This window comes from Macrobrachium nipponense, chromosome 4 (assembly GCF_015104395.2).
Source record: "Macrobrachium nipponense isolate FS-2020 chromosome 4, ASM1510439v2, whole genome shotgun sequence".
Taxonomy (NCBI): domain Eukaryota; kingdom Metazoa; phylum Arthropoda; class Malacostraca; order Decapoda; family Palaemonidae; genus Macrobrachium; species Macrobrachium nipponense.
In genome coordinates, this window is record NC_061100.1 from 22,623,161 (window position 1) to 22,650,361 (window position 27,201).

At 44.2% G+C, this 27,201-nt stretch overlaps 1 protein-coding gene across 3 annotated transcripts in view; it reads left to right on the top strand.

The window, feature by feature from the left end:
- The window catches only part of LOC135210778 (uncharacterized), a 151,839-nt gene that overhangs the window by 74,960 nt on the left and 49,678 nt on the right, over positions 1–27,201 (top strand). Inside the window, exon 2 of one of the 3 annotated variants that reach the window (XM_064243631.1) lies at positions 5,495–5,530. The exons of the other annotated variants lie outside the window; for them this stretch is intronic. Coding sequence (XP_064099701.1) covers positions 5,495–5,530 — 36 coding nt within the window. The remainder of the gene's footprint in view (positions 1–5,494; positions 5,531–27,201) is intronic. 3 annotated transcript variants of the gene reach the window in all.

Sequence of the window (27,201 nt, forward strand, 5' to 3'; positions counted from 1 at the left end):
TAAAGAAGGGTTACCGGATCCCGTCCTGAAACCAGCCGCGCTGTCTACGACACCCAGGGACATGTCTCCTTCCTATCGGGGAGAAAAGCAACAAGTGCTTTACGATCTGCTAAGATCAGATGATCGGTAAACACGCCGTAGAACAAGTCTCCGACTTGAATTCCCCCGGATTTTACAACAGACTGTTCCTGGTGCCAAAGCAGTCGGGGGAATGGCGACCGGTACTCGAATGTCAGCAACCTGAACCTCTTTGTCATCAAGCAGAGGTTCAAGATGGAGACACCTCAGTCAGTGATGGGAGCCTTGAGACCGGGGGATTGGATGGCTTCACTAGATCTCCAGGACGCGTATTTCCACGTCCCCATCCACCCCCAGTCCAGGAAATACCTGCGGTTTGTCCTGAAAGGAAAAGTGTTTCAATTCAGGGCTCTCTGCTTTGGACTCAGCACTGCTCCGATGGTATTCACCCTACTGATGAAGAACATTGCGAGGTGGCTTCATCTTTCCAATGTCAGGATCTCTCTCTACCTGGACGACTGGCTCGTACGAGCCTCCTCGAAAGACCGGTGTCTGGAGGACCTTCACACGACTTTGTCGTTAACGAAGTCCCTGGGGCTTCTGGTGAACCTCGAAAAGTCACATCTGACCCCTTCTCAGTCTTTAGTCTATCTGGGGATTCAGATGGACTCAGTGGCTTTTCGGGCTTTTCCCCGTCCCAGGGGCGACAACTAGATTGCCTAAGCAAAGTGTCAACCTTTCTGGGGAAGGAATCATGCTCGGTGAGGGAATGATGAGTCTGCTGGGGACCATTTCCTCACTGGAGAAGTTTGTTTCCCTAGGGAGGTTGCACCTCAGACCTCTTCAATTCTTCCTTGCCGACAATTGGAAGCAACCAAAACCACACTTTTGGATTCGATTCTGGTGTTATCAGAAGAGGTAAAGGAACATCTAAGATGGTGGACCGACCCTTTGAAGCTCGCAGAGGGTCTTTCCCTCAAGCTTCAGAACCCCGACCTAGTGTTGTTTTCCGACGCGTCTTCGCGGGGTGGGGATTGCAACACTGGGGGGGGAGGAAGTGTCAGGCACCTGGAGAGGGGAACAGGTGTCCTGGCACATAAACCTCAAGGAGCTGGCAGCAGTTCATCTGGGCGCTTCCAGTTCTTTCAGAACGAAGTCTCCGGCAATGTGGTGCAGATCAACTCGGACAACACCGACAGCCCTGCATACCTAAGAAACATGGAGGAACCCACTCTCGATCCCTGTTCTTTTCCTTGCAAAGGAGATCCTGTTATGGGCGAAGGCACACGACGTCTCTGTACTAGACGAGATTCATATCAGGGGTAGAAACGTCCGTGCAGATCTGCTCAGTCGACAAGGTCAACTTCTGCCGACGGAGTGGACACTTCATCAGGAAATATGCCAGAGGTTGTGGAAGTTATGGGGATGTCCTCTCGTAGACATCTTCGCAACTTCCAGGACAACGAGACTCCCGCTGTACTGCTCACCACAGTTCATAGACCCCAGGAGCAGTAGCAGTAGACGCCCGAGAGACTTCGTTTGGGAACTGGAACGGGGACTAGACGTAATATGCCTTCCTTTCCCCGTTGCAAGGATCCTAGGGGAAGTAATAAGAAATTCGCGGCATCAGAGGGAACGAGGATGACTCTCATCGCCCCCTTCTGGCCAGCGACCGACTGGTTCACAGAGGTCATGTCCTTTCTTGTAGACTTTCCGAGGACTCTGCCTCCAAGGATAGATCTACTCAAACAGCCCCACTTCGAGAGGTATCACAAAAACCTCCCCGCTCTGAGTCTGACTGCGTTCAGACTATCCAGAAGTTGGCCAGAGCGAGGGGTTTTTCAAGACCAGTGGCGAAAGCAATCGCAACGGCAAGAAGACCTTCTTCTATTGCCGTATACCAATCCAAGTGGGCTGTTTTCCGGAGCTGGTGCAGGAAGAAAGACATTTCCTCCACCTCTACCTCTGTGAGCCAGATCGCAGACTTCCTTCTCTACTTGAGAAATGAAGTTCGCTTAGCGGTGCCTACGATAAAAGGCTACAGAAGTGTGCTTTCTGTAGTCTTTAGGCATAGAGGACTGGACTTAGCCAACAACAGAGACCTTCATGATCTTCTTAAGTCTTTCGAGACTTCGAAGGTACCTCAACCAAGAGTCCCTTCTTGGAATTTAGACATGTTCTAAAGTTTTTGATGTCCAGTAATTTTGAACCTCTCAACTTAGCTTCGCTTAGAAACCTTACAAGGAAGACACTTTTTCTAACTGCTCTGGCGACGGCGAAGAGAGTTAGTGAGATCCAGGCTATAAGCAAGCATGTTTGGGTTTAAGTTTAACTCTGATGCGTTTTGTTTGTTCTTTAAGCCCTATGTTCTTAGCAAAGAACGAAAACCTGTCCAACCCTTGGCCCAAGACATTTGAAACCAAGGGTTTGACAGAGATCGTGGGTAATGAGCCAGAGAGAGTCCTGTGCCCTGTCAGGGCTCTCAAATTCTATTTAGACAGAACGAAGGACTGTAGAGGACCTTCGGGCAACTTGTGGTGCTCGGTTAAGAAGCCCGATCTTCCCATGTCAAAGAACGCGCTTTCTTTCTTCTTGAGAGACACCATTAAGGAAGCTCATTCCACGTAGTGATAGTGACATGAAGCTTTTGAAAGTGAATGCCCACGAGGTGAGGGCTATTTCGACCTCGATAGCCTTTCACAGAAATATGGCACTCAGTGACATTTTGAGTGCCACATATTGGCGGAGCAACTCGGTGTTCGCTTCACACTACCTGCGGGAGGTGAAAGCGACATACGAACATTGCTCGTCGCTTGGACCATACGTCGCTGCAGACACTGTTTTGGGGGCAGGAGGTAGCACTCATCCTTTCCTTTAGTGGTTAGATGAGCTTTTAATTGTGTGTGTTTTTTGGTTGTGGGGTTGACCGCCCGAGGCGGATCTCCCTTCTTTAGTCCTAGTTTAGTGGTATACCTTTGGTAGACTAGGCCAGGTGGTTTTACTTCGTTGCCCTCATTGTATGGTCAATGGTCTAGTCACATCGTGGTCACGCCCCCGTTTGACAGATCATCTTGAGTGCACCAGCTATATAGGTCTCTACCTCGCTGGCAACTCTAATAGCACAAGCAGACTTACGCGGCAGTAACCACGAAGTCAGCTATGCTAGCAGGTAAGGAATCAAGATATCATTTATCTGCATATATATGTTTCCTAAAATCTTCTATTCTGTCTACTCCCACCACCAAAGGTGGGATTCAGCTATATATATATCTGACAGGTAAGTTTCATGAACAAAATGATATTGTAATGATACAATTAAGTTTGTTCATACTTACCTGGCAGATATATATAATTAAGTACCCACCCACCTCCCTTCAGGAGACAGTGGAAATAAAAATTATGAATAGAAAATGGGAATGATTCCTGATACCCGCCTCCCAGCGGCGGGAATGGGTACTAACCACCTGACTCCCACTACGTGTGTCGTAAGTTTTTTAATTTCTGTCGGACTTCGGGAAAATACAGCTTATAATATATATCTGCCAGGTAAGTATGAACAAACTTAATTGTATCATTACAATATCATATTTCTGCTATCTCTTGCTACGGCTAAAAGGGTCAGCGAGTTGCACGCCCTTGAGTCACGAGTTGGCTTCAAAGGAGATTCTGCGATTTGTTCATTCCAGACTCTCTTTCTTGCCAAAAATGAGAACCCTTCGAATCCCTAGCCCAGGAGCTTCGAGGTAAAGGACTTACTAGCCTAGTGGGCAGAGAAATAGAAAGATCACTTTGTCCAGTTAGAGCACTGAAATTCTATCTGGACAAAAAGAAGCAGTTGGGAGGTTCACAACATGGTCTATGGTGCTCGGTGAAGGACCCCAAGAGACCAATGTCTAAAAATGCTTTGGCCTTCTTTGTTAGAAGTGTCATTACCGAGGCTCATAAGAACTGCCCAGATGACTCTTTTAATCTATTAAGAGTAAGAGCTCATGAGGTAAGGGCAATCGCGACATCTATTGCATTCCAAAGGAATATGTCACTTAAAAATATTTTGGATGCAACCTATTCGAGATGCAACTCAGTATTTGCATCTCATTACTTAAAAGATGTGTGAGTTACGTATGAGAAATGTTTTTCTCTAGGTCCGTTTGTGTCAGCACCGATCCTTAAATATGTGTACGTAACCCTCTTGTCGAATGTGTTCTTGTATTTCCTGTGCATGGGAGTGTCAGATGCCGCACTGGCGGCCTTCACTTCTCTTCATTAGGAAATCGAGTGACAACTGACTTTTAGAGGGGTCCAATTTTTTTTTTTTTGGAATTTTGTATGTGTGATTATCGAGTTTTAGGTTGTTTGCTAAGAGTTTGGGGATGACTCTTGCCAATCTTAGAACTAACACGGGTTAGGATCGGGTGATCGGGATCGGTTGTGTGCTCCTTAAAGAAGGCATGTTGTCATATAAGCGGATTAGCACCCATTGACAAATGCCAGTTAGGCTCTGCCGAGTAAGTGGATGAGACCCCATCGACAGACCCACAAGAACTCTTGGCCGCAGATCACTATCTCGCTAAGGCTCTTGAGGTGAAGCAGACTCCTGGGCAGTAGCCATGAAGTCTTCCACCTAATAAGGTAGGAACCAAGGTCTATTAATACCTACAACATATGTTGTTTACCTGTCTAGTCAGTAAGTTAGCTGTCTCTTGCCCTCCACCAAAGGGTGTCAATCAGCTATGTATATACGTATCTGACAGGTAAGTTGAATGTATGAAAATGATATTGTTATGATACAATAAAGTTTCATACATACTTACCTGGCAGATATATACGATTGAAGACCCACCCAGCCTCCCCGCAGGAGACAGGTGGAAGAGAGAATCTGATTAGAAAACGGGAATGGTTCCTAGTCCTGCCACCCAGAGCAGGGCGGTAGATCACCTGACCTACCTGTGGCGAGTGCCACGAAATTTGAATTTCTGTCAGGGACGACGGAGTCGATAGCTATGTATATATCTGCCAGGTAAGTATGTATGAAACTTTATTGTATCATAACAATATAATTTTACTGTCTCTTCTCTCCTCAACAATACCACGACGCACGATAACTTGAAATCATTCATTCATTATTCCTAAAAATTATAAACGCTCCCTCCCTCTACCACAAGTTAGCTGTGTATCACCGCAATGACGAATGATTTTGTTAATCATTTATGCTCAATTTTATTGTGAAAATCTTTCTTTCATTTAATATTTTGTTAATATTTTTCAACTAGACCATCTCATTCGGCGCACCAAACACTGGCTCAATTAAGATATTTTTTATCTTTATTGCATTTGATTGTTTTCATATTTGATCATCATGTTAAATTTATTTGGAAATTTCCGTTTTTATGTGAATTGTTATTGCTTTTAAATACATACTGTAATATTTTAACTCTCTCTTCTTCTCTCCTCAACATATCAACGCTCCCTCGTTCAGTCTCAAGTCAGCAGGGCATGACGTCACCGCGGTTACGTACGATTTTATACATCTTTTATGCTAAATGTTGTATTGAAAGCTAAATTTTATATTAACCCTCTTACGCCGAATGGACGTATTAAACGTCGAGTCAAAATGTCTCCCGTATGCTGAATGGACGTATCATACGTCGATGCAAAAAAGTTTTTTTAAAAATTCGCGGAAAAATACTTATAGGCCTACCAGCCGAAAACTTTTGAATCACGCGCTTTGGGGGATGCTGGGAGTTCACGGATCAAGGCGTTGTTTTGTTTACAATCGCTACGCAGGCGCGCAAGTGCGAATTTCTTTCTTATCGCACTAAAAAGTATCAGTGACACATCTCAAAAATTATTTCGTCACTTTGACATAATTTTTGCACCATTTTAAATTATCCTTTACATGAAGTATTACATATGAAAATGTGCACAATTTCATGTAAAATACAACAAAAAAATACTCATAATTGTAGCTTTTATCAGTTTTGAAATATTTTCATATAAATAACGATAAGTGCAAAAATTTCAACCTTCGGTCACTTTGACTCTACCGAAATGGTCGAGAAACGCAATTGTAAGCAAAAAATCTTATATTATAGTAATATTCAATCATTTGCCTTCATTTTGCAACAAATTGGATGTCTCTAGCACAATATTTCGATTTATGGTGAATTTATGAAAAAACTTTTTCCTTACGTTCGTGCGGTAACTCTTCCGATAAATTTTTTCGTGCGATTGTCCTAATGTTTGCACCCTTTTAAATTAGCCGTTACATAAAGTTTTATATATGGAAATGTGTGCAATTTCATGCACAATACAACCAAAAACAACTCATGGTTGTAGCTTTTATCAGTTTCGAAATATTTTCATATAAATAACGTTAAGTGCAAAAATTTCAACTTTCGGTCAACTTTGACTCTACCGAAATGGTCGAAAAATGCAATTGTAAGCTAAAACTCTTATATTCTAGTAATATTCAATCATTTAACTTCATTTTGCAACGACTTGGAAGTCTCTAGCACAATATTTTGATTTATGGTGAATTTATAAAAAAAAAAAAACATTTTCCTTACGTCCGTGCGGTAACTCTTCCGAAAAAATCAGAATTTTTTTTTGCGATTGTCGAAATGTTTGCACCATTTAAAATTAGCTGTTACATAAAGTTTTATATATGAAAATGTGCGCAATTTCATTTAGAATACAACTAAAAAATGATTGAAGGTTGTAGCTTTTCTCTTTTTTTGAAATATTTGCATATAAAACACGATAAATAGAAAAAAAACCACGTTCGGTCAAATTTGACTCTACCGAAATAGTTGAAAAATGCAATTGTAAGCTAAAAATCTTACAGCCTAGTAATATTCAGTCATTTTTCTTCATTTTGAAACAAATTTGAAGTCTCTAAAACAATATTGTGATTTATGGTGAATTTTTGAAAAATATATTTAACTTCCCTCCGCGCACCGATTTGCGGCCGCAAGTGTCTGAAATACGTACATTGCATTATCCTAATATTTGCTCCTTTTCATATTAGCCGTTTTATAGTGTTTCATATATCAAAATGTGCGCAAATTCATGAAGAATACAATAAAAAATAATTGAAGGTTGTAGCTTTTTCCATCTCCGAAATATGTGCATATAAAAAAAATATCTATATATAAAAATTTCGACATTCGGTCAAATTTAACTCGTCCGAAATGGTCGAAATCTGCAATTCTAATCTAATACTCTTACAGTATTGTAATATTCAATCATTTTTCTTAATTTTGAAACAAATTGGAAGTCTCTAGAACAATATTTAGATTTACGGTGAATTTTTGAAAATAACATCTTTTTACGTCCGCGCGTTACAAATTCGTACATCATTTTGTGATAATATTTTTCCGGTGTTGCTTTTATTGTTTTACAATGTATTATATATCACAATGATTACAATTTAGTGTACAATACAATGAAAAAAAACGTAACTCGTTAGCTTTGACCGTTTTTTGCACAGCGTGATTTGAATACAATTATCTATGAATTTTTTTTTTTCGCTACCATGTAACGCATTATTTACATATGATAATGATATTATTTTTCATTTCTGATGGTTACATACTAAAATTCAGGCAATGACAAAAAAATGAGCCAAAAATTAACTCTTAATCTTCAAAACTAAGCGCGCTGTGATTTTTTGAAAAAATTATTTTTTCCGCTTCCGCGCTCACTCCAAACCGACGCCGGCATACGGGAGAGGTTTTGATTTTTAGGGCTTCGGCGTAAGAGGGTTAAATGCTTTATACTTTTATTTATTTTGTTGAATATTGTAAATGAAAAAAAATTAATATGGTTTAACTTGGAAGACCCAGTAGGCCGTCGAATACTACTATAAACTAGATAATAATCAGTCATTTCGAAGTGCGAGTATTTGTTCGCCAAACGATACAAAATTTTCTCAAAAACTTTGTTCAAAAAACGGAAAGTTCGACATAAGAAACGTTTGACAAACGAGGTGCCGCTGTATACATAGAGCAATTTTCTCATTGCATTACTATGACACCTAGAATTCATTGAAACAGTTTGTAAATGCATTGGCGTATGTATGAAGCTCCACTAAATTTGCAATGATGACATTTTGCTGTCGTCTGCTCGTATCTACTTTAAAAATATCTGTAATTTTTTGGGATTATTTTGGTTGCAAAAAAGCGATAATAGACATGAATTAAAATAAACATTTTGAAGTTCTACAATTTACTTTTGGCTGCTGTTTCATTTAGATATGTTTCTTTTCTCCAACCTGCCATCAGAGTTATCTCTGCTGTGTTTGAATATATTTGTTTTTATGAAATATTGTTTATATTTTTTTTATACTTTGCATATATTGATATATTGAAAGACTTTAACATGTTTTTCTATGTCTCCCTAATGATATATTCGCTTATTCTTGCTACATAGCCTTAAGCCTTATTGATTCGTTTTAGCCTGGAGCCTGTCTCTTATAGTATATTATTTTACTTAATTTTTTGTTGCCTTTTCATTTTTACACAAACCCAACACCTATCTCCTTGGTGGGTGTTTTGTGTATTCTGTTTTCTTTGGCTATCACGTAACTGTGGAGAGATGAAGGGATATCCAATTCATGACTGCCAACTGCCCCGTTTTTAGACATCTTCTCAAACTCGTTTTAAGAACTTCACTCGTTGACTTTCTTTTTCTCCTTGTTCGGAAGTGCTTTTTCATGAATAAGGTTTTTTTATTTTTCGACTACACAATTTCTTGGAATGTTGTAAAGAATTAGTCTTTCAGATGTTGTGCAGATTGGGAGGCATAAGACAAGGCAAGTTTTTCATGTTTCCAGGCGAGGGTTTCGTATTCAGTCATATGAGGATACTTCTTGCCTTCTTACATGGTTTTTGTGTGTGTGGTGTGTGTGTGTGTGTGTGTGTGTGCATAGAAGGCTCGCTCACTTCCCTTCTCTACATTCCTGTGACGATTAGGAAACCCCTGAACCGTCTTCTTCGTCATATGCTGTTAGATCCTTTCAAGTTTCTAACAACTTTGCCTTTTCTTGGAATAGACAAGATTTCATCCCTTCGTGTCTCATATCCTGTCTGGGAAGTTCCTTCCATGGTCGGATATTTTCCTCTGTAACAGTTCTTGGGTGCCTTTCATCACTGGATTTGCAGCAGAAGCCATTTGCGTGTCCTGTCAGTAAAGCCCTCTTCCAAGTCATCATCAGCCAGAAAGGATGCACAGCTGGCTCGACTTAACATGTCTGTGCATCATGACACATCTGTATCTTGCTTTGAAGGAATACCATGTTGCTCCTCCTTTTGGGAGCGAGTGCTTTGTAGCTGCAAGAGGTACTTCACCCCCCAGGGTTTCTTCATCGTTGGATTTGCGGTAGAAGTCTCTTTTTTGCACACTTTTGTAATATTGATTTTTCGAGATGGTGTGAAATCAAAATAATTAAAAGAAATGCTTGTACAAATATTTGATTCATGTATGCAGTGACAAAAAAATCAGTAGGGACAAGAAATAACTAAGTAAAAAGAAGAAAAATAGGCAATGGGTAACAGGGAATCAGGGTGTTGCTGTAGAATTTTGTATTGGATTTTTTTTTTTGTGGTATGTAACTGGACTTGAAAGCAGTTTGACCCTTAGTAGCCTAGCCATTAGCCCTAGCAGCCTAAGCCCAACTTCAATAGCTAGGCTAGAGCTAACCCTCAAAAGACAGGCACTCCATTACTAGTAGCGCTAACCCTCAAAAGACAGGCACTCCATTACTGTAGGGTTTTCCATAAACTAAACTTACACAAACACCAGACCAGCGAGACCTAGGCTACTGAAGGTGCACTACCATGACGGTATACGAAGACATACGGTACTTCATAGATATAATCCAGACATCATGTACTCTACATTTGCAAATGTCAGTGTCATGCAGTATCACTGGTTTACAAATAAAGTATCTAAATAGTGTTTGACCCTCTTTAAAGCATTGTTTAAGCTTTTCAGTAACAAAATACAGTACATAAAGCAAAATCATTTTGTTCGCTTGAGAATTCTGGTGTATCGGTTATACTTTCTATCCTGTCATATATTATATTTGTTTATTACTTTTTCCCATAGCTTGCCCCTCTGCAGGCTGATTTTCTTTTTTATTTCCTTTTGCGTTTATAGGCCATATGCCATTCTCCTTGGATTTTGATATATTTTGATTTATTTATATATATACTATATTTTATTTTGTTCATGAAACTTACCTGTCAGATATATATATAGCTGTATTCTCTGAAGTCCGACAGAATTTCTAAAACTTACGACACACGTAGTGGGAGTTAGGGTGGTTAGTACCCATTCCCGCCGCTGGGAGGCGGGTATCAGGAACCATTCCCATTTTCTATCAGATTTCTTCTGTCGCCGGTGTCGTAAACATCTGTTTACACACCTCCGCCTCAGGATTTTGGAAAACTTTTCATATTGCTTGAGTATCCTCTTGACTTTTTGGTTTTTTGATTGGATCGATAGCTTGGCATACATGATTTGGACTGTTTTTTGAATTTGGCTTAGATTTTTCCCTTAAATATGTCTGGATGTAGTTCGGCTAGCGCCAGGGTGTGTTCGAAAGTAAAATGCAAGGTTAGGCTTCCTAAAGCCTTGGTTGATCCTCACACATTGTGTAAAGGGTGTAGGGGGCAAGAGTGTAGATTTGATTTGCGCTGTAATGAGTGTGAAAGCTTGGATGATTTACAATGGAAGACGTATGAATCCTACGTTAAGAAGTTAGAACGTGATAGGATTAGGAGGTCTTCCTCCAGGAGTAAGTCGGGTAGCAGACAGGGTATTAATGTATCCCCTTCTAACCCTCCTTTAGATTTTGTGTCTCCTAACCCTGTAGTGTTGCCTTCGGGCCCTCAAGTGGTGTCTGCGGAGGGTAATGCCCTTTCGCTTATTCTGGATTCATTGAAGACGCTTGAATCTAAAGTGCTTGCCCTTGAAAACAGGCAAAATAAGTGCAGTGATAGTGCCCCTAGTGAAGTGGAGGGGGCGTCAGATCGGCCCTATAGCGCCTCTAGGCTGGGACCTCTGCCGGACTCCCAGGACTCAGGGAGAGGGCATGTCGAAGGCCGAAGGAGGGTTACGGGGAACCCCCACCAATCTGGTGTCCCTTCAGCAGTTCCTGTGGACGCTTCCCAGGCTGCTAAGGAGCGTGCTCGAGCACGTATCCTGAAGGATTGTTTCTCGTCTTCCGACGCGTCCTCCCCGCGCAAGGGGTGGGAATCTCGTTCGGATTCGCGACCTTTGAAGAGGACTCTTCAAGAGCTTGACGCTTCACGTCATGCTTTGTCTGAGTGGCATTCTTCTCCGGAAAGCGTAGCTTTTCCGCCCCAGAAGAAGTCTAGGACGTCATCCGACGATGACGCCCTCGAGCGCCCCAGTCGCTCTAGAGCCAAGGCTGTTCCTGGGAGAAGGAAGAAGGCGTCCCCTCGCCCCTCTCCTTCTCACAAGCGCAGCTCGTCTCCGCGTAAGGAGACATCTCAGACGGAGATCATCATTGCGATGCAGCGGCAACTGGACGCTTTACTGAAGCAGAAGGAGACGGTACCTCGTCGAAGGAAAGACGATAGACTGCCTATCAAGAGAACTAAGCAGTCTTCTCCAATGGCTCCTTTTTCGTCCCCGTCTTTCTGGGGGTGATTTTTCGCCCTCTAGACGTCGTTGTGCTCCCCAGGGTTCGTCTAGAGGTGACGTTAGACGCCAGTTTAGAGAGAGTTCTCTGCATGCTCCTCTCTCTTCCCGTAGAGAGGACGCTCGGCGTTCCGACTTCGACGCTTCTGCTGACGACGATTTTGTAACTGTCGGACGGACTTCTTTGCGTTCTGCCCCTCTTCGACATGACAGTGTTGACGCTCAACGTTACGTTAGTCGGGCAGTGGATCAAGTTTCTTCGCTGGACGTTCGTAAGGACGCTTCGCGGGACGGTAGAAGAGTCTCTTTGATGGACGCTCCGTTGGACGCTTCGCTGGACGCTCGGTCGGACGCTGATTTGGACGCTCGAGAGAACGCTACGTTGGACGCTCAGATGGACGCTCGTAGACGTTCTAGTAAGACCTCTGTGGACGCGAATGTGGAAGTTCGCTGTCACTCGGATGTTGTTCCCGAGACTTTGGCACGTTCGCCTCTAAAGGTGATTCCTGATCCTGTTACTGTTAAGGATCCGTTACCCTCGTCTTCTCTTCATCGTTCAGATAGGAGACTTGGAGCTAAAGGACTTCTGCCTCTTCCTTCGGACTTGCACTCGGGTAGGGAAGAAGGAGAACTTAGCGGTTCTTCGGAGGATGTTGATGATGAACAACCTGCTACGTCTGCTTCGTCAGATTATCAAGTTTTGGCACGACTACTTCGTGATTCGTTTGGCGATACTTTTCAGCCTGCTGCTCCTCCTTCTCCTCCTTCTCAGTTTTCGTCGTCGAAGTACCTTCGGTTCGTATTGAAAGGGAAGGTCTTTCAATTCAGGGCTCTTTGTTTCGGACTGAGTACGGCCCCTTTTATCTTCACCATCTTAATGAAGAACGTGGCGAGGTGGCTCCATCTTTCCAACATCAGAATCTCGCTCTATCTGGACGACTGGCTCATACGAGCCTCCTCGCAGACCCGGTGCCTGAAGGACTTGCAAACGACTCTGTCTTTAGCTGCGTCCCTGGGACTTCTGGTGAACTTCGAAAAGTCACATCTGACCCCAACACAGTCCATCGTGTATCTGGGGATTCAGATGGATTCAGTGGCTTTTCGGGCTTTTCCGTCCCAGGAACGTCAGCAACAAGGCATAGAAAAAGTGTCGGCCTTTCTAGGGAAGGATTCATGCTCGGTGAGGGAATGGATGAGTCTGCTGGGGACCATTTCCTCGCTGGAGAAGTTTGTTTCCCTGGGGAGGCTACACCTCCGACCTCTTCAGTTCTTTCTGTCGGACAGCTGGACAGAAAAGGACAACTTCGACATGAAGTTAAACATCTCGGAAGAGGTGAAGAACCATCTAAGATGGTGGCTCGATCCGTGGAAGCTGTCAGAGGGCATATCCCTCAAGCTTCAGAACCCCGACCTAGTGTTGTTCTCCGACGCGTCATCCACGGGGTGGGAGCAACTCTAGGGGTGGGGGGGAGGAAGTGTCAGGTACCTGGAGAGGGGAACAGGTAACCTGGCATATCAACTTCAAAGAACTGGCAGCGGTTCAATTAGCGCTCCAGTTCTTCCAGAACAAAGTCTCCCGTCGTGTAGTTCAAGTCAACTCGGACAACACCACAGCCCTGGCATACTTGAAGAAACAAGGAGGAACACACTCTCGCTCCCTGTTTTCTCTAGCGAAAGAGATCCTTCTTTGGGCGAAGGAGAGAGAAGTCACAATATTGACAAGATTCATTGCCGGAGTCGAGAACGTCCGGGCAGATCTCCTCAGTCGACAAGGACAGTTATTGCCGACAGAGTGGACTCTCAATCAAGAAGTATGCCAGGAACTGTGGGGTCTTTGGGGATGCCCCTTAGTGGACATCTTTGCAACATCAAGGACGGCGAGACTTCCTCTGTACTGCTCCCCGGTTCTCGATCCGGGAGCAGTAGCAGTAGACGCCCTTCTATTGGATTGGAGGGCCTGGATCTCTACGCTTTTCCCCCCTTCAAGATCCTGGGGGAGGTGATGAGAAAATTTGCAGCATCGGAGGGGACGAGGTTGACTTTAATCGCCCCCTTTTGGCCCGCAGCGATCTGGTTCACAGAGGTGATGTTCTACCTAGTGGATTATCCGAGATCTCTTCCGTTAAGGAGAGATCTACTCAAACAGCCCCACTTCGAGAGGTACCACAAAAACCTCTCCGCTCTGAGTCTGACTGCGTTCAGACTATCCAAAAGTTGGCCAGAGCGAGAGGTTTTTCGAAATCAGTGGCTAAAGCTATCGCCACCGCGAGGAGACCATCATCAATCGCGGTTTACCAATCGAAGTGGGCAGCCTTTAGAAGTTGGTGTAAGAGAAGAGGAGTTTCCTCTACCACTACCTCTGTGAGCCAGATCGCCGACTTCTTGCTTTATCTGAAACAAGATCTAAAGTTGGCAGTGTCAACTATTAAGGGCTACAGAAGCGTTCTATCTGTAGTTTTTCGCCATAGAGGTCTTGACCTCGCTAACAACAAGGATCTCCATGATCTATTGAGATCTTTCGAGACGACCAAGGTACCACTACCGAAGCTACCTTCGTGGAACCTGGATGTGGTCCTCAAATATTTAATGTCAAATCGCTTTGAACCTCTTTCCTCTTCGTCTCTACGAGATTTGACGAAGAAAACTGTATTCCTAACTGCTCTGGCGACGGCGAAGAGAGTTAGCGAAATACAGGCTATCAGCAAACACGTCGGTTTCAAAGGGCATAATGCAGTCTGCTCTTTGAGTATGTCGTTTCTGGCCAAAAACGAAAACCCTTCCAATCCGTGGCCTAGAACATTCGAGATCAAGGGTATGGCAGAGATCATTGGTCAAGAGCCAGAAAGAGTCCTGTGTCCTGTTAGGGCTCTTAGAGAGTATATTCGTAGAACGAAGGATTGCCGAGGTTCTGCGGAGAACTTATGGTGTTCGGTCAAGAGACCAAACATGCCCATGTCAAGAATGCACTGGCATTCTTTTTAAGAAACACCATTAAAGAGGCGCACGCTTCTTGCAAAGACAGCGACTTGAAGATACTAAAAGTTAACGCGCACGAAGTAAGGGCTATTTCGACCTCAATAGCCTTTCAGAAAAACATGGCTCTTAAAGACATTTTAAGTGCTACTTTTTGGAGGAGTAACTCAGTGTTCGCCTCGCACTACCTACGGGAGGTGAGAACGACCTATGAAAGCTGTTACTCTCTCGGACCATACGTAGCCGCAGACACTATTTTTGGGGGCAGGAGGTAGCACTCATCCTTTCCCATAGAAAAGGGTAGGTGAGTTTTTAATATTTGTATGTTTATGGTTGTAGGGTCGGCTGCCTAGTACAGTCGTCCCTTCCTTTAGTATATGGGAGTTTGTTGTTAGGCTAACTTAGGTGGTGGTTTTTGCCTCGTTGCCCTCAGAAGTATGGTCATGGTCTAGTCACATTGTGGTCCCGTCCCCGTTGACAGATCATCTAGAGCGCACCAACTACACAGGTCACTTACCTTGTTGGTAACTCTAGTGAAGCAGAAGCAGGCTTGGGTGACAGTAATCACGAAGTCAGCTATGCTAACAGGTAAGGAACCAAGATGTCAATCATATACATTTATATGTTTTCTAAAATCCTTTTTCTGTCTCTCCCACCGCCAAAGGTGGGATTCAGCTATATATATATCTGACAGGTAAGTTTCATGAACAAAATGATATTGTTAAGATACAATAAAGTTTGTTCATACTTACCTGGCAGATATATATATTTTTAGTACCCACCCACCTCCCCTCAGGAGACAGTGGAGATAGAAATCTGATAGAAAATGGGAATGGTTCCTGATACCCGCCTCCCAGCGGCGGGAATGGGTACTAACCACCCTAACTCCCACTACGTGTGTCGTAAGTTTTAGAAATTCTGTCGGACTTCAGAGAATACAGCTATATATATATATCTGCCAGGTAAGTATGAACAAACTTTATTGTATCTTAACAATATCATTTTTTCTTTCAGTATTTTGCTTTACCTCCTTATCTTCCCAATGAACACCCTGTTCTTTGGAAACTTGAATTTCAAGTCGGTGACCCATTTGATGGGCTTGTTCCATATGAATAAGGTTCATCTCAATACGTAATAATAAACATAATGATAATTTATGCTGAAATGAAGTAAATATTTGAAATTCTATGGCTTTAGAATAACTTTTGCTGCACCACCGATCATATTCTTTCATATATCTTTGTTTCCACCCTCTTCTGTCAATTGTTTCATAGTGCAACTGCTTTGAGGTTTCCTCCTGCTACACCTTTCAAATCATTCTGCTGTCAATTTCTTTCTCAGCTCCGAATGACCTCATAGGTCCCAGTGCTTGGCATTTGGCCCAAACTTTATTCTATTCCATTAATTTTCCAAACCACATTGTAAATAAAATTATACAAAATAACAGTGAAACAGCAAATAACTAATATTTAATTAATCATGTGATGGCCAGTACAAATATAAAAGTACACTGTTAAAAACACTTAAAGAGCTAAAGTAGACAAAATATAAGGATTTTATATTTTTCCATAATGAAAACAGCCAAAGTAGGAAAAAATGTAAGGAATTAATTTTTTCATAATGGAAACATTCAGGGCATTGGATTCTGTCAGGTTGATTGAAAGGTATCTACATTCACTGACGAGCCGAAGTGAAATTTTTCCCCTTCAAAAGCAGAAGGGCGAGTACAGTGGGCTTCATTATTTTGAGCCGTTCATCACAAGAAACGTGGGAAATGCAAAATAATCGATATTTGAAAGTTTTTGTTATGAAAAATGCAATAAAACTGTAGTTTCATACATTCAACTTCCCTGTCAGATATATACTTAGCTATAGACTCCGTCGTCCCCGACAGAAATTCGAATTTCGCGGCACACGCTACAGGTAGGTCAGGTGATCTACCGCCCTGCCGCTGGGTGGCAGGAATAGGAACCATTACCGTTCTAGAACCAGATTTTCTCTGTCGCCGGTGCTAGTAACATCGTTGCTAGTTCCTCCTGACTTTGACTTTCGTGTTTCATCGCCGTTGATCTTCTAGACTGATATTTTGGTGACGTATTGGATCGCTTTTGTGGACTGTTTTTTGGATTTGGATTTGGATTTTTCTCAGAATGTCTGACTCTAGTTTTTCGTTCAGAGTGTGTATGGATGAAAGTTGTAATGTGAGACTACCGAAAGCTTCGGTAGACCCTCACACTACTTATATAGAAGGAAATCGGTCACAGAGGTATCGGAGGAGGACAGCTTCTTCGCCTTACACCATCTACGGAAGACTTCCCACTTCGATTGGTAGATCCGCATGGTAGAGGATCTTCGTGCTCTTGCAATTGCTTTTGCAGCCTTGCGAGAAAAGCCTCTCGCTCTGACCAATCTTTCGATAGTCGAAAGGCAATCAGGGCAAGAGCGTGGATGTTTTTGTGATACCTCTCGAAGTGGGGTTGTCTGAGCAGATCTGTCCTTTCGGGAAGAGATCTGGGGAAGTCCACCGTCCATTCCAGTACCTCTGTGAACCATTCTCGAGCGGGCCAAAAGGGAGCGATTAGTGTCATCCTCGTTCCTTCTGAGGACACAAACTTCCTTATCACCTCCTCCAGTATCTTGAATGGGGGAAAAGCGTACGCATCTATGCCCGACCATTCCATGAGAAGGGCATCGATTGCTAAGGCTCTGGGATCCTCCCCTAACGAGCAGAAGTTCTCCATCCTTCTGGAGAGGAACGTCGCAAACAGATCTATTTGAGGTTTCCCCCATAGAGACCACAGTTTCTGGCAGACTTCTGAATGAAGGGTCCATTCTGTAGGAAGGACCTGGTTCTTCCTGCTCAGTCTGTCTGCCCTTATATTCCTCCCTCCTTGAACGAATCTTGTTAGGAGTACTGTCTTTCGTTCCTCCGCCCAGATTAATAGAGCTCTTGCTAACTCGTACAGGGAGAAAGAGTGTGTCCCCCCCTGCTTTCTGATATATGCCAGAGCCGTGGTGTTGTCCGAGTTGACCTGGACCACCACACCTCTAACATCCTCTTCGAAATGTCTCAGAGCCAAATGAATGGCTAGGAGCTCTTTCGCATTTATGTGCCAGGACATCTGTTCTTTCGTCCAGATGCCTGACACTTCCTTCATCCCTAGTGTTGCTCCCCATCCTGTTTCCGAGGCGTCGGAGAACAACACTAGGCGAGGGTTCTGCAGAGACAAGGACCCTCCCTCGTTCTTTATCAGAGGTTTTAACCACCATCGCAAGTGGCTCTTGATATTTTCTTGTAGAGGAAAAGAATCTGCCAGTTCTCCTGTCTTCCTGTTCCACATTCTCCTCAGGTAGAACTGCAGAGGTCTCGTGCAGCCTCCCCAGAGAAACGAACTGCTCTAGCGACGAAAGGGTGCCCAGAAGACTGAGCCATTCCCTCGCTGAGCTTCGCTCTTTCTCTAGGAAGGCCGAGACCTTCTCCAATCCTCGAGCAATCCTTTCTTGGGATGGAAATGCTCGAAAACCCCGAGAATCCATCCAAATCCCCAGATAGACAATGTCCTGGCTGGGGATCGTCTGAGATTTCTCGAAGTTCACGAGCAATCCGAGAGATTTCACTAGATCTAGAGTTGTTTCCAAGTCCTCCAAACACTGCTGTCTTGACTTCGCTCTTATGAGCCAGTCGTCCAAGTAGAGTGATATTCTCGCCCCCTTCAGATGTAGCCATCTTGCTACGTTCCTCATCAATGCCGTAAACACCTGAGGAGCCGTCGAGAGGCCGAAGCACAAAGCCCTGAATTGGTAAATCCTGCCCTGCACCATGAATCGAAGATATTTTCTCGATGAAGGATGCAGGGGGACGTGAAAGTAAGCGTCCTGCAGGTCGAGTGAGACCATCCAATCTCCTGGACGCAGAGCCGCAAGGACCGAGTTGGAAGTCTCCATGGAGAACTTTGTCTTCTCCATGAAGCGGTTCAATGCGCTCACGTCCAGCACAGGCCTCCACCCTCCCGAAGCTTTTGGCACTAAGAAAAGGGCGATTGTAAAAGTCCCCGGGAGTGCGGATCCTGCACTGTCTCGATGGCCTCCTTCTCCAACATTTGCTGTACTATACCTAACAGGGATTCCCTTTTTGTGCTAGGAACTCTTTGTACCTCGTTGAAACAGCTACCTCGGTGTCGTCGTCAATGGAGGTCTGTCTCTGAAGGGGATGAGATATCCTCTCTTGAGTACTTCCAGAGACCAAGAATCTACTTGTCTCGAGGCCCACGCTTCTGAAAACTTCAGCAGCCTGGCCCCCACTGGTGCTTGGAGGACTGGTATCTCATTTGGTCTTCTTCGTTGCTTTAATGGAAGAAGACCTTCCTCTTCTTTCCGCTCCTCTTTTTCTAGGGGCTCGGCCTGATGAGCTCCCTCGAAAGGGCGGCTGAGTACTTCTTGGCTCCCTCTTCGTGGCAGGAACAGCTGGTCTTGACTTCTTAGCTGATTGCACTAGCAAGTCCTGTGTCGCCTTCTCAGTCAGCGAGTGAGAAATATCCCTCACTAACTGAGAAGGGAAAAGCTGCTTCGAAAGAGGGGAGAGACCGCTTTTGTTAAAAATGAGCTGAAGACAGCTGTCCTCCTCCGATACCTCTGTGACCGAAATTGCCGATTTCCTTCTATATCTGAGAGAAGAATCTCAATTGGCAGTGTCTACGATAAAGGGGTATAGAAGCATGCTATCTGCTGTGTTCAGGAACAGGGGCCTGAACATAGAAGATAACAAAGACCTTCATGACTTGATACGATCTTTTGAAACATCAGAATCGAAAGCTTCGCTTTCCCCTAGCTGGAACCTAGACGTGGTTCTCAAGTACCTCACATCAGAGAAGTTCGAGCCTCCTCATCAAGCATCCTTCAGGGACATTACAAGGAAATGTATTTTTCTAATGGCTCTCGCTACTGCCAAGAGAGTCAGCGAATTGCAGGCTCTAGACTCGAGAGTGGGATTTAGAGGGGACTCTGCAGTGGTATCTTTCCAGCCTTTATTTTTAGCAAAAAATGAAAATCCTTCGAGACCTTGGCCCAGGAGTTTTGAAGTCAAAGGACTTTCTCAACTTGTGGGAAAGGAACTTGAGAGGTCATTATGTCCGGTTAGAGCCTTAAAATTTTACCTGCAGAGGAAGAAACAGCTGCAAGGTTGCAATCAAAGTCTCTGGTGTGCAGTTAAGGACCCTAAGAGACAGATGTCAAAAAACGCCTTAGCCTTTTTCGTTAGAAACGTGATTACTGAGGCACACATGAAATGCAAAAGTGAATCCTTTGCAGCTTTGAGAGTAAAAGCGCACGAGGTACGTGCAGTTGCTACATCGATATCTTTCAACAAGAACATGTCGATGAAAAATATCTTAGCAGCTACGTACTGGAGGTGCAACTCGGTGTTTGTCTCCCATTATTTAAAGGATATAAGGGTATCATACGAGAGATGCTTCTCTCTGGGTCCGTATGTATCAGCGGAGACAGTGCTGGGTGAAGGAGATAAGACTGATCCTAAATTTTTTGTTTAGTTTTGATTTTAAAATAATTTGGTGTTGAATTTTAAGGTTGTTTGAAAGGTGGTTGGGGATAACTCCTTTCAATCTTAGTACTAATCCACGGTTAGGATCGGGTGATCGGGATCAGTGTTGTACTCCTTTGTTATGCCATTAGGCATAGGTGTACTATTGTCATGTAAGTGGATAAGACCCCATTGACAAAGGCCATCAGGTTCTGTCGAGTAAGTGGATAAGACCCCATCGACAGTCCTCACAAGAGCTCTTAGCCATAGGTCACATCCTCGCCGAGGCTCTTGAGTCGAAGCAGACTTCTAAGCAGTAGCTATGAAATCTTCTGCCAAAACAGGTAGGAACCAGGGTATTTTTATTTTTTTTATTACCTACAACATATGTTGTTTACCTGTCTAATCAGTAATTAGCTGTCTCTTACCCTCCGCCAAAGGTGCCAATCAGCTAAGTATATATCTGACAGGGAAGTTGAATGTATGAAAATGATATTGTTATTGTACAATAAAGTTTCATACATACTTACCTGGCAGATATATACAATTAAATGGCCCACCCAGCCTCCCCTCAGGAGACAGGTGGAAGAGAAAATCTGGTTCTAGAACGGTAATGGTTCTTATTCCTGCCACTGGCGGTAGATCACCTGACCTACCTGTAGCGTGTGCCGCGAAATTCGAATTTCTGTCGGGGACGACGGAGTCTATAGCTAAGTATATATCTGCCAGGTAAGTATGTATGAAACTTTATTGTACAATAACAATATCATTTTACATAGTTTCTAATACACCCAAAGCATTAAAAGTGAAGTTTTCTTAGAAGTTTTTACAATTTTCTGGCTTACGACGATTTTCCAGCTTACGGCGATGTCTCAAGAACGGAGCCCCCGTCGTAACCTGGGGACTGCCTGTACCAGGATCTAGAACTTGGTGACTCCCATGGTCTCGATACAGATTTATATATATGAAAAAGTCAGTCAAAAGGGGTCCCCCAGTTACCTGACACATTTCCTAGGGTACCTCGCGGATTATGGATACGAGGATTAATGCAATTTCCCTTTGTCTTGGTCTGTTATAATCCTTTGTGGTAGTTTCTCGCTTTCCTTTTCAAATATATAGCTGGGTTCAAAGTTCGTAGGGTATTACCAGACATAGTAATACTGCATGTGAGCAAAACAAATACAGATTTAGATATTAACTCATTCCAGTCAACTCTCTTTCATAGACTACATCTTTTTCTGTAAGGCAGTCCCCGGGTTACGACGGTCTTGGCTTACGACGTTCCGAGGTTACGACACTTTTCAATTCTATTCATCAGAAATTATTTCCAGGGTTACGACGCATGTTCCAGGGTTACGACGCATGTGCCAGAGTTACGATGCCTACAAATGCTGATTTGGTTGATGAAATATGACACCAAGAGTGCCAAATAATCAATATTTAAAGTTTTTTTATGAAAAATGCAATAAGAATGCAGTTTACATAGTTTTGAATGCACCTAAAGCATTAAAAGTAAGGTTTTCTTAGGATTTTTGTCAATGTTCCGGCTTACGACGATTTTCGGCTTACGACGTGTCTCAAGAACGGAACCCCCGTCGTAACCCGGGGACTGCCTGTATTTGCAATGGTCATTGGACTTTGTTAGATTTTTTATTATTTATTTTTTTAGGGGGTGGGGGGCGGGGGGGATTTCTTATATTTTAGATACTGCCAAAGTACGGTTGTCTTTTAGTGAAGAGGGTTGACCCACCGCCATTTTGAATTAAATTAAATTCAAGATGGCGGTGGTTGACCCAGGGATACTAACCCAAACTATACATTATTGTTTACTTCCACAACATCCCCCTTAGGGCAAATGCATAATTTTGACAGCACATGAGGGACAAATATTATAATTGTCTTCAGTAATATTTCCATATGCTATTTCTAGTACAATTTAGCTTTAAAAAATGCCCTTGATTATGATTATATATGCTTATGTGAAATCGCCTTTTAAAGAATCACAAGGAAGTCTTAAAATTGCTGATTCGTATATTGGGGAAAGTACTTTTGGCATCGAAACCTGGTATTCCCAAGAGACTGGGAATGATGATCAAATAAAAGGGTTCCAAACTTATAGATCAGATAGAAAAAATAGGAATCAAGGGGGAACCGCAATATATGGGAAAGACAAAAAACAAGGAAAAATATATGAGAAATATAGTAACTCAGAATGTGAACTAATAGTGATAGAATTTGAATCTGAAAAATTAATGAACATAGTAATATATAGACCTCCTAATACTAAAGAGTTTTATACATTCAACTTCCCTGCCAGATATATACTTAGCTATAGACTCCGTCATCCCCGACAGAAATTCAAATTTCGCAGCACACGCTACCGGTAGGTCAGGTGATCTACCGCCCTGCCCTGGGTGGCAGGACTAGGAGCCATTCCCGTTTTCTAATCAGAATTCTTCTGTTGCCTGGACCGTCAACATTGTTGTTGGTTCCTCTCGATTGGATTTTCTTTTTTCACCGGCAATTGATCTTCTTGACCGACTTTTGGTGACGTATCTGGATTGTTGGATTGGCATACGCTTTTGTGGACTGTTTTGTGGACTTGATTTGGATTTTTCTTAAAAATGTCTGACGCTGGAATGGTTGTGAGACGTTGTGTGAATGTAGGCTGTAAGGTGAGGTTGCCGAAAGCTTCGGTAGACCCTCACACCGTATGCAAGGGTTGCAGGGAGTATGAATGTTCTTTCACTAATACTTGCAAGGAATGTGAGAATTTGAGTGAGAGTGAGTGGAAGAATCTAACTAATTATTTGAAAAAGTTAGAAAGAGAAAGAGTGAGGAAAGCTTCTTTTAGAAGTTTAAGTAGTTCTAGATCGAATGAACTAATTCCTAGTTTGGGATCTTCCCCAATGGTAAGAATTGCTACTTCTCCTTCCTTTTCAGCCTCTTCACCTATTGCAGATCCTGTAGATTCAGCGAAAGAACTTGCGGATCTAAAAGCAGCCTTCAAGATAATGAAAACAAAATGGCTGCCCTTCAAGGTAAGGCTAGTGATGTTACAAGTGGACAGTCATGTGAGGTCCCAGTGTAGTGGAGGGGGCATCTGGTCGGCTCCACAACGCTCCCAGGTCTAGACCTCTTCCAAGCTCACATGCCCAGAGGAGAAGGAATGTCAAAAACCGAAAGGAGGTTGTGGAGAATCCCCACCGATCAGGTGTCCCTTCGGCAGTTTCTGTGACACCCCAGACTGCCAGGGATCGCTATTGTAAAAGCGTCCTGCGTGATTGTTTTTCATCGTCGGGATCTTCGTCTCCTAGACGTGATTGGAGGGATTCGGATCGCTCGCGACCACTGAAGAGGAGTTGGAAGGCTCCGACTATTGACTCGAGCCCGGAACACTTCCCTGAGGAGTCTCCTTCGGAGGTTAAGAGGGCAAAAAGAGCCATTTTGTCACCTATAGTTAGAAGGAGTCAGGAGGTGGAGCCCATGGACTCCTCCCCTCTTCCTTCTCCTCCTCCCGAAGAGGATAAAGAAGAGGTTACTAAAAGGTTTCTGGTTTCCATGCAGGAACAGATATCGTCTTTGGTAGGAGTGCTTTCAAAGGAGCCTCCTCGAAGGAAAGACACTTCCCTTCCTATCAAAAGGTCCTCCAGACGTGTGGAGGTACCTGCCGCCAGGATCGATGCTCCTACTCGAGGTGAGGCTCCTAGCAAGAACGAGGAGTCAACTATACGTAAGGAGTTGTTTAAACGCAAGACTCTTATCAGTTGCGAGGAGCCGATCAGGCGTCTGGCACCAGCCAGGAGTGAAGAGTCACCCAGGAGGCAGGAGCCAAGAGCCAGGAGCGAAGAGTCTCCCAGCAGGCAGGAGCCAAGAGCCAGGAGTGAGGAGTCACCCAGGCAGGAGGCAGGAGCCAGGAGGCAAGAGGCAAGAGGCAGGAGGCAGGAGTCAGGAGGCAGGAGTCGGAGTTCTTCCATGAGGCAAGATCCGAATAGACTCGTATCTGGAATCGATGACTCTTCTCCAAACAGAAGCTCTTCTCCTTCAGATCGTAGGAGGTCTTGGAAAGACTCTTCCTCCAAGCGAGAGCTTTCTCCTTCTTCAGATCGGGGTTTGGATGAGTTGTCTGATGACGAGCTTCCTACAAATGAGGGACTCTCAAACTACAAAACTTTAGCCTCCTTGTTACTGCAAGAGTTTGGAGACTCTCTTAGTCCAGCCGCTCCTCCTTCTCCTCGTTCTCTCTTTTCGAGTACGACTACTGTGAAATCCTCGGCCTTCCTGAAAATGAAACCTGCGATTTCAATGAAAAAGGCCCTCCAATCTTTGGATTCTTGGATGGGCACTAAGAAAGAGTTGGGAAAGACAGTATTCTGCATGCCTCCTTCCAAACTCCATGGAAAGAGAGGTATTTGGTACGGGACAGGAGAGACTATGGGTCTTTCTCTTCCTGCATCGGCAGACGCAGACTTTGCGAATCTAGTGGATGCCTCCAGACGACACTCTTTAGTCTCGGTCAGATCTACGTGGAGCATTTCAGAATTGAACCACTTTCTTAAGGGACTTTTCATCACTTTAGAAGTGTTCAATTTTCTGGATTGGTCTCTCGGAGTTCTGGCTAATAAGTCTAAGGACCCGGAATTTCTTAAAAACCCAGAAATTCTCCATAGCGTCCTGTCTTGCATGGACAAGGCGATACAAGACGGTTCGGGAGAAGTTGCTTCCCTATTTGGTGTTGGTCTTCTAAAGAAGAGATCAGTTTATGGATCTCTTTTATCCAAAGCTGTTTCTCCGAGCCAGAGGACAGCGTTATTGTTCGCCCCTCTGTCAGATCATCTGTTTCCTTCTCAGTTAGTGAAAGATATATCTCGCTCGCTAACTGAGAAGGCGACACAAGACCTCCTTGTCCAAACATCTAAGAAGAGTCGTCCTGTAGTGTCGACGAATAAAAAGGACTCTCGTCCTCCTCAGCAGCCCTTTCGTGGAGGTGCAACGGCTCGTCCCCCTTCCAGGAAGAAGAGCTCTGATAAGAGAGGAAGGTCTTCTTTCAGACCATTCAAGAAAGGAAAGTGACTTGATGATCCTCCAAGCACCAGTAGGCGCCAGATTCCTGAACTTTGCAGGAGCCTGGGCAAAAAGGGGAGCCGACCCTTGGTCAGTTTCAGTCCTAAAGAAAGGATACGTAATCCCCTTCGAGGACAGTCCTCCCCTAACCTCTACTCCTCGGGAACTGTCAGCGAGGTACAGAGACCCTGTAATGAGAAATACTCTCCTTCAAATGGTAGAGCAAATGTGGGAAAAGGAGGCCATCGAACTTGTGCAGGATCCACACTCCCCGGGATTTTACAATCGCCTATTTATAGTACCAAAGGCATCGGGGGGGTGGAGACCAGTACTGGACGTAAGCGCTCTGAACCGCTTTGTTCAGAAAAAGAAGTTCCATATGGAAATGTCCGCCTCAGTAATGTCAGCACTTCGTCCAGGAGATTGGATGGTCTCTCTGGACTTGCAAGATGCATATTTCCACGTTCCCATTCACCACTTGTCAAAGAAATATCTTCGATTTATGATAGGAGGCAAGATTTTTCAGTTCAGGGCTCTGTGTTTCGGCCTGTCTACAGCTCCACAGGTCTTCACCAACCTGATGGCGAATGTAGCGAGATGGCTTCACCTAGAAGGAATAAACATCTCCCTCTACTTAGACGACTGGCTGATCAGGGCCAAGTCGAAGATTCAGTGCTTGGAGGACCTATTGATAACAAGAAAGATGATAGAATCGCTGGGATTACTCGTAAACCTCGAGAAGTCGCAACTGATCCCCAGCCAGAACTTGGTCTATCTGGGGATTCAGATGGATTCTCTGGGTTTTCGGGTATTTCCTTCGCGAGAGAGAATCACTCGAGGTTTGTCAAGAATCTCGAGCTTCTTAGAGAGAGAGAGCAGTTCAGTGAGGGATTATCTGAGCCTTTTAGGGACTCTGTCCTCGCTAGAAAAGTTCTTCTCTCTGGGGAGGCTTCACCTTCGCCCTCTTCAGTTTTTCCTGAAAGAGGTGTGTGTTGGAAGACGGGACAACTCTCAGACACCTTCCCGATTCCACAAGAGATAAAAAATCACTTAAAGTGGTGGATCCTTCCTCTTCAGAAGAACGAAGGCGTGTCACTTGCCCTGCAGAACCCAAGCCAAGTGTTATTTTCCGACGCTTCGGAGTTGGGATGGGGAGCGACGCTAGGAGCAAGGGAGGTGTCAGGCACCTGGACAAAGGAACAGGTGTCCTGGCACATTATTTGAAAAGAGCTAGTAGCCATACACCTAGCCTTAAGATTCTTCGTGGAGATAGTCAGAGGCGGGGTGATTCAGATAAACTCAGACAACACCACGGCTCTGGCTTACGTACGCAAGCAAGGAGGGACGCATTCATTCTCTCTATCAGTTAACAAAAGACCTGTTAACCTGGACAGAGGTAAAGAGGCATAACTCCCTCACAAGATTTGTGGCAAGGGATAAAAAATGTGAGAGCGGACAGACTAAGCAGGAGGAATCAGGTCCTTCCCACAGAGTGGACTCTACACACAGAAGTGTGCCGAAGTCTGTGGTCCCTGTGGGGGAGGCCTCACATAGACCTGTTTGCCACGTTCCTCTCCAAAAGAGTAGAGATCTTTTGCTCTCTAGTGGAAGATCCAAGAGCCTTTGCAATAGACGCGTTTCTCCTGGATTGGTCGGGCCTAGACGCCTACGCCTTTCCCCCGTTCAAGATCCTGGGGGAAGTACTCAGGAAATTCGTAGCTTCAAAGGGCACGAAGTTGACCCTAATAGCCCCATTTTGGCCAGCTCAAGAATGGTTCACGGAGGTACTGGAGTGGATAGTGGACTTCCCCAGATCTCTACCAAGCAGAGCAGATCTACTCAGAAAAACCCCACTTCGAGAGGTTTCATCACAACCTCCCCGGTCTCGCTCTGACTGCCTTTCGACTATCGAAAGACTTGTCAGAGCGAGGGGTTTTTCTCGC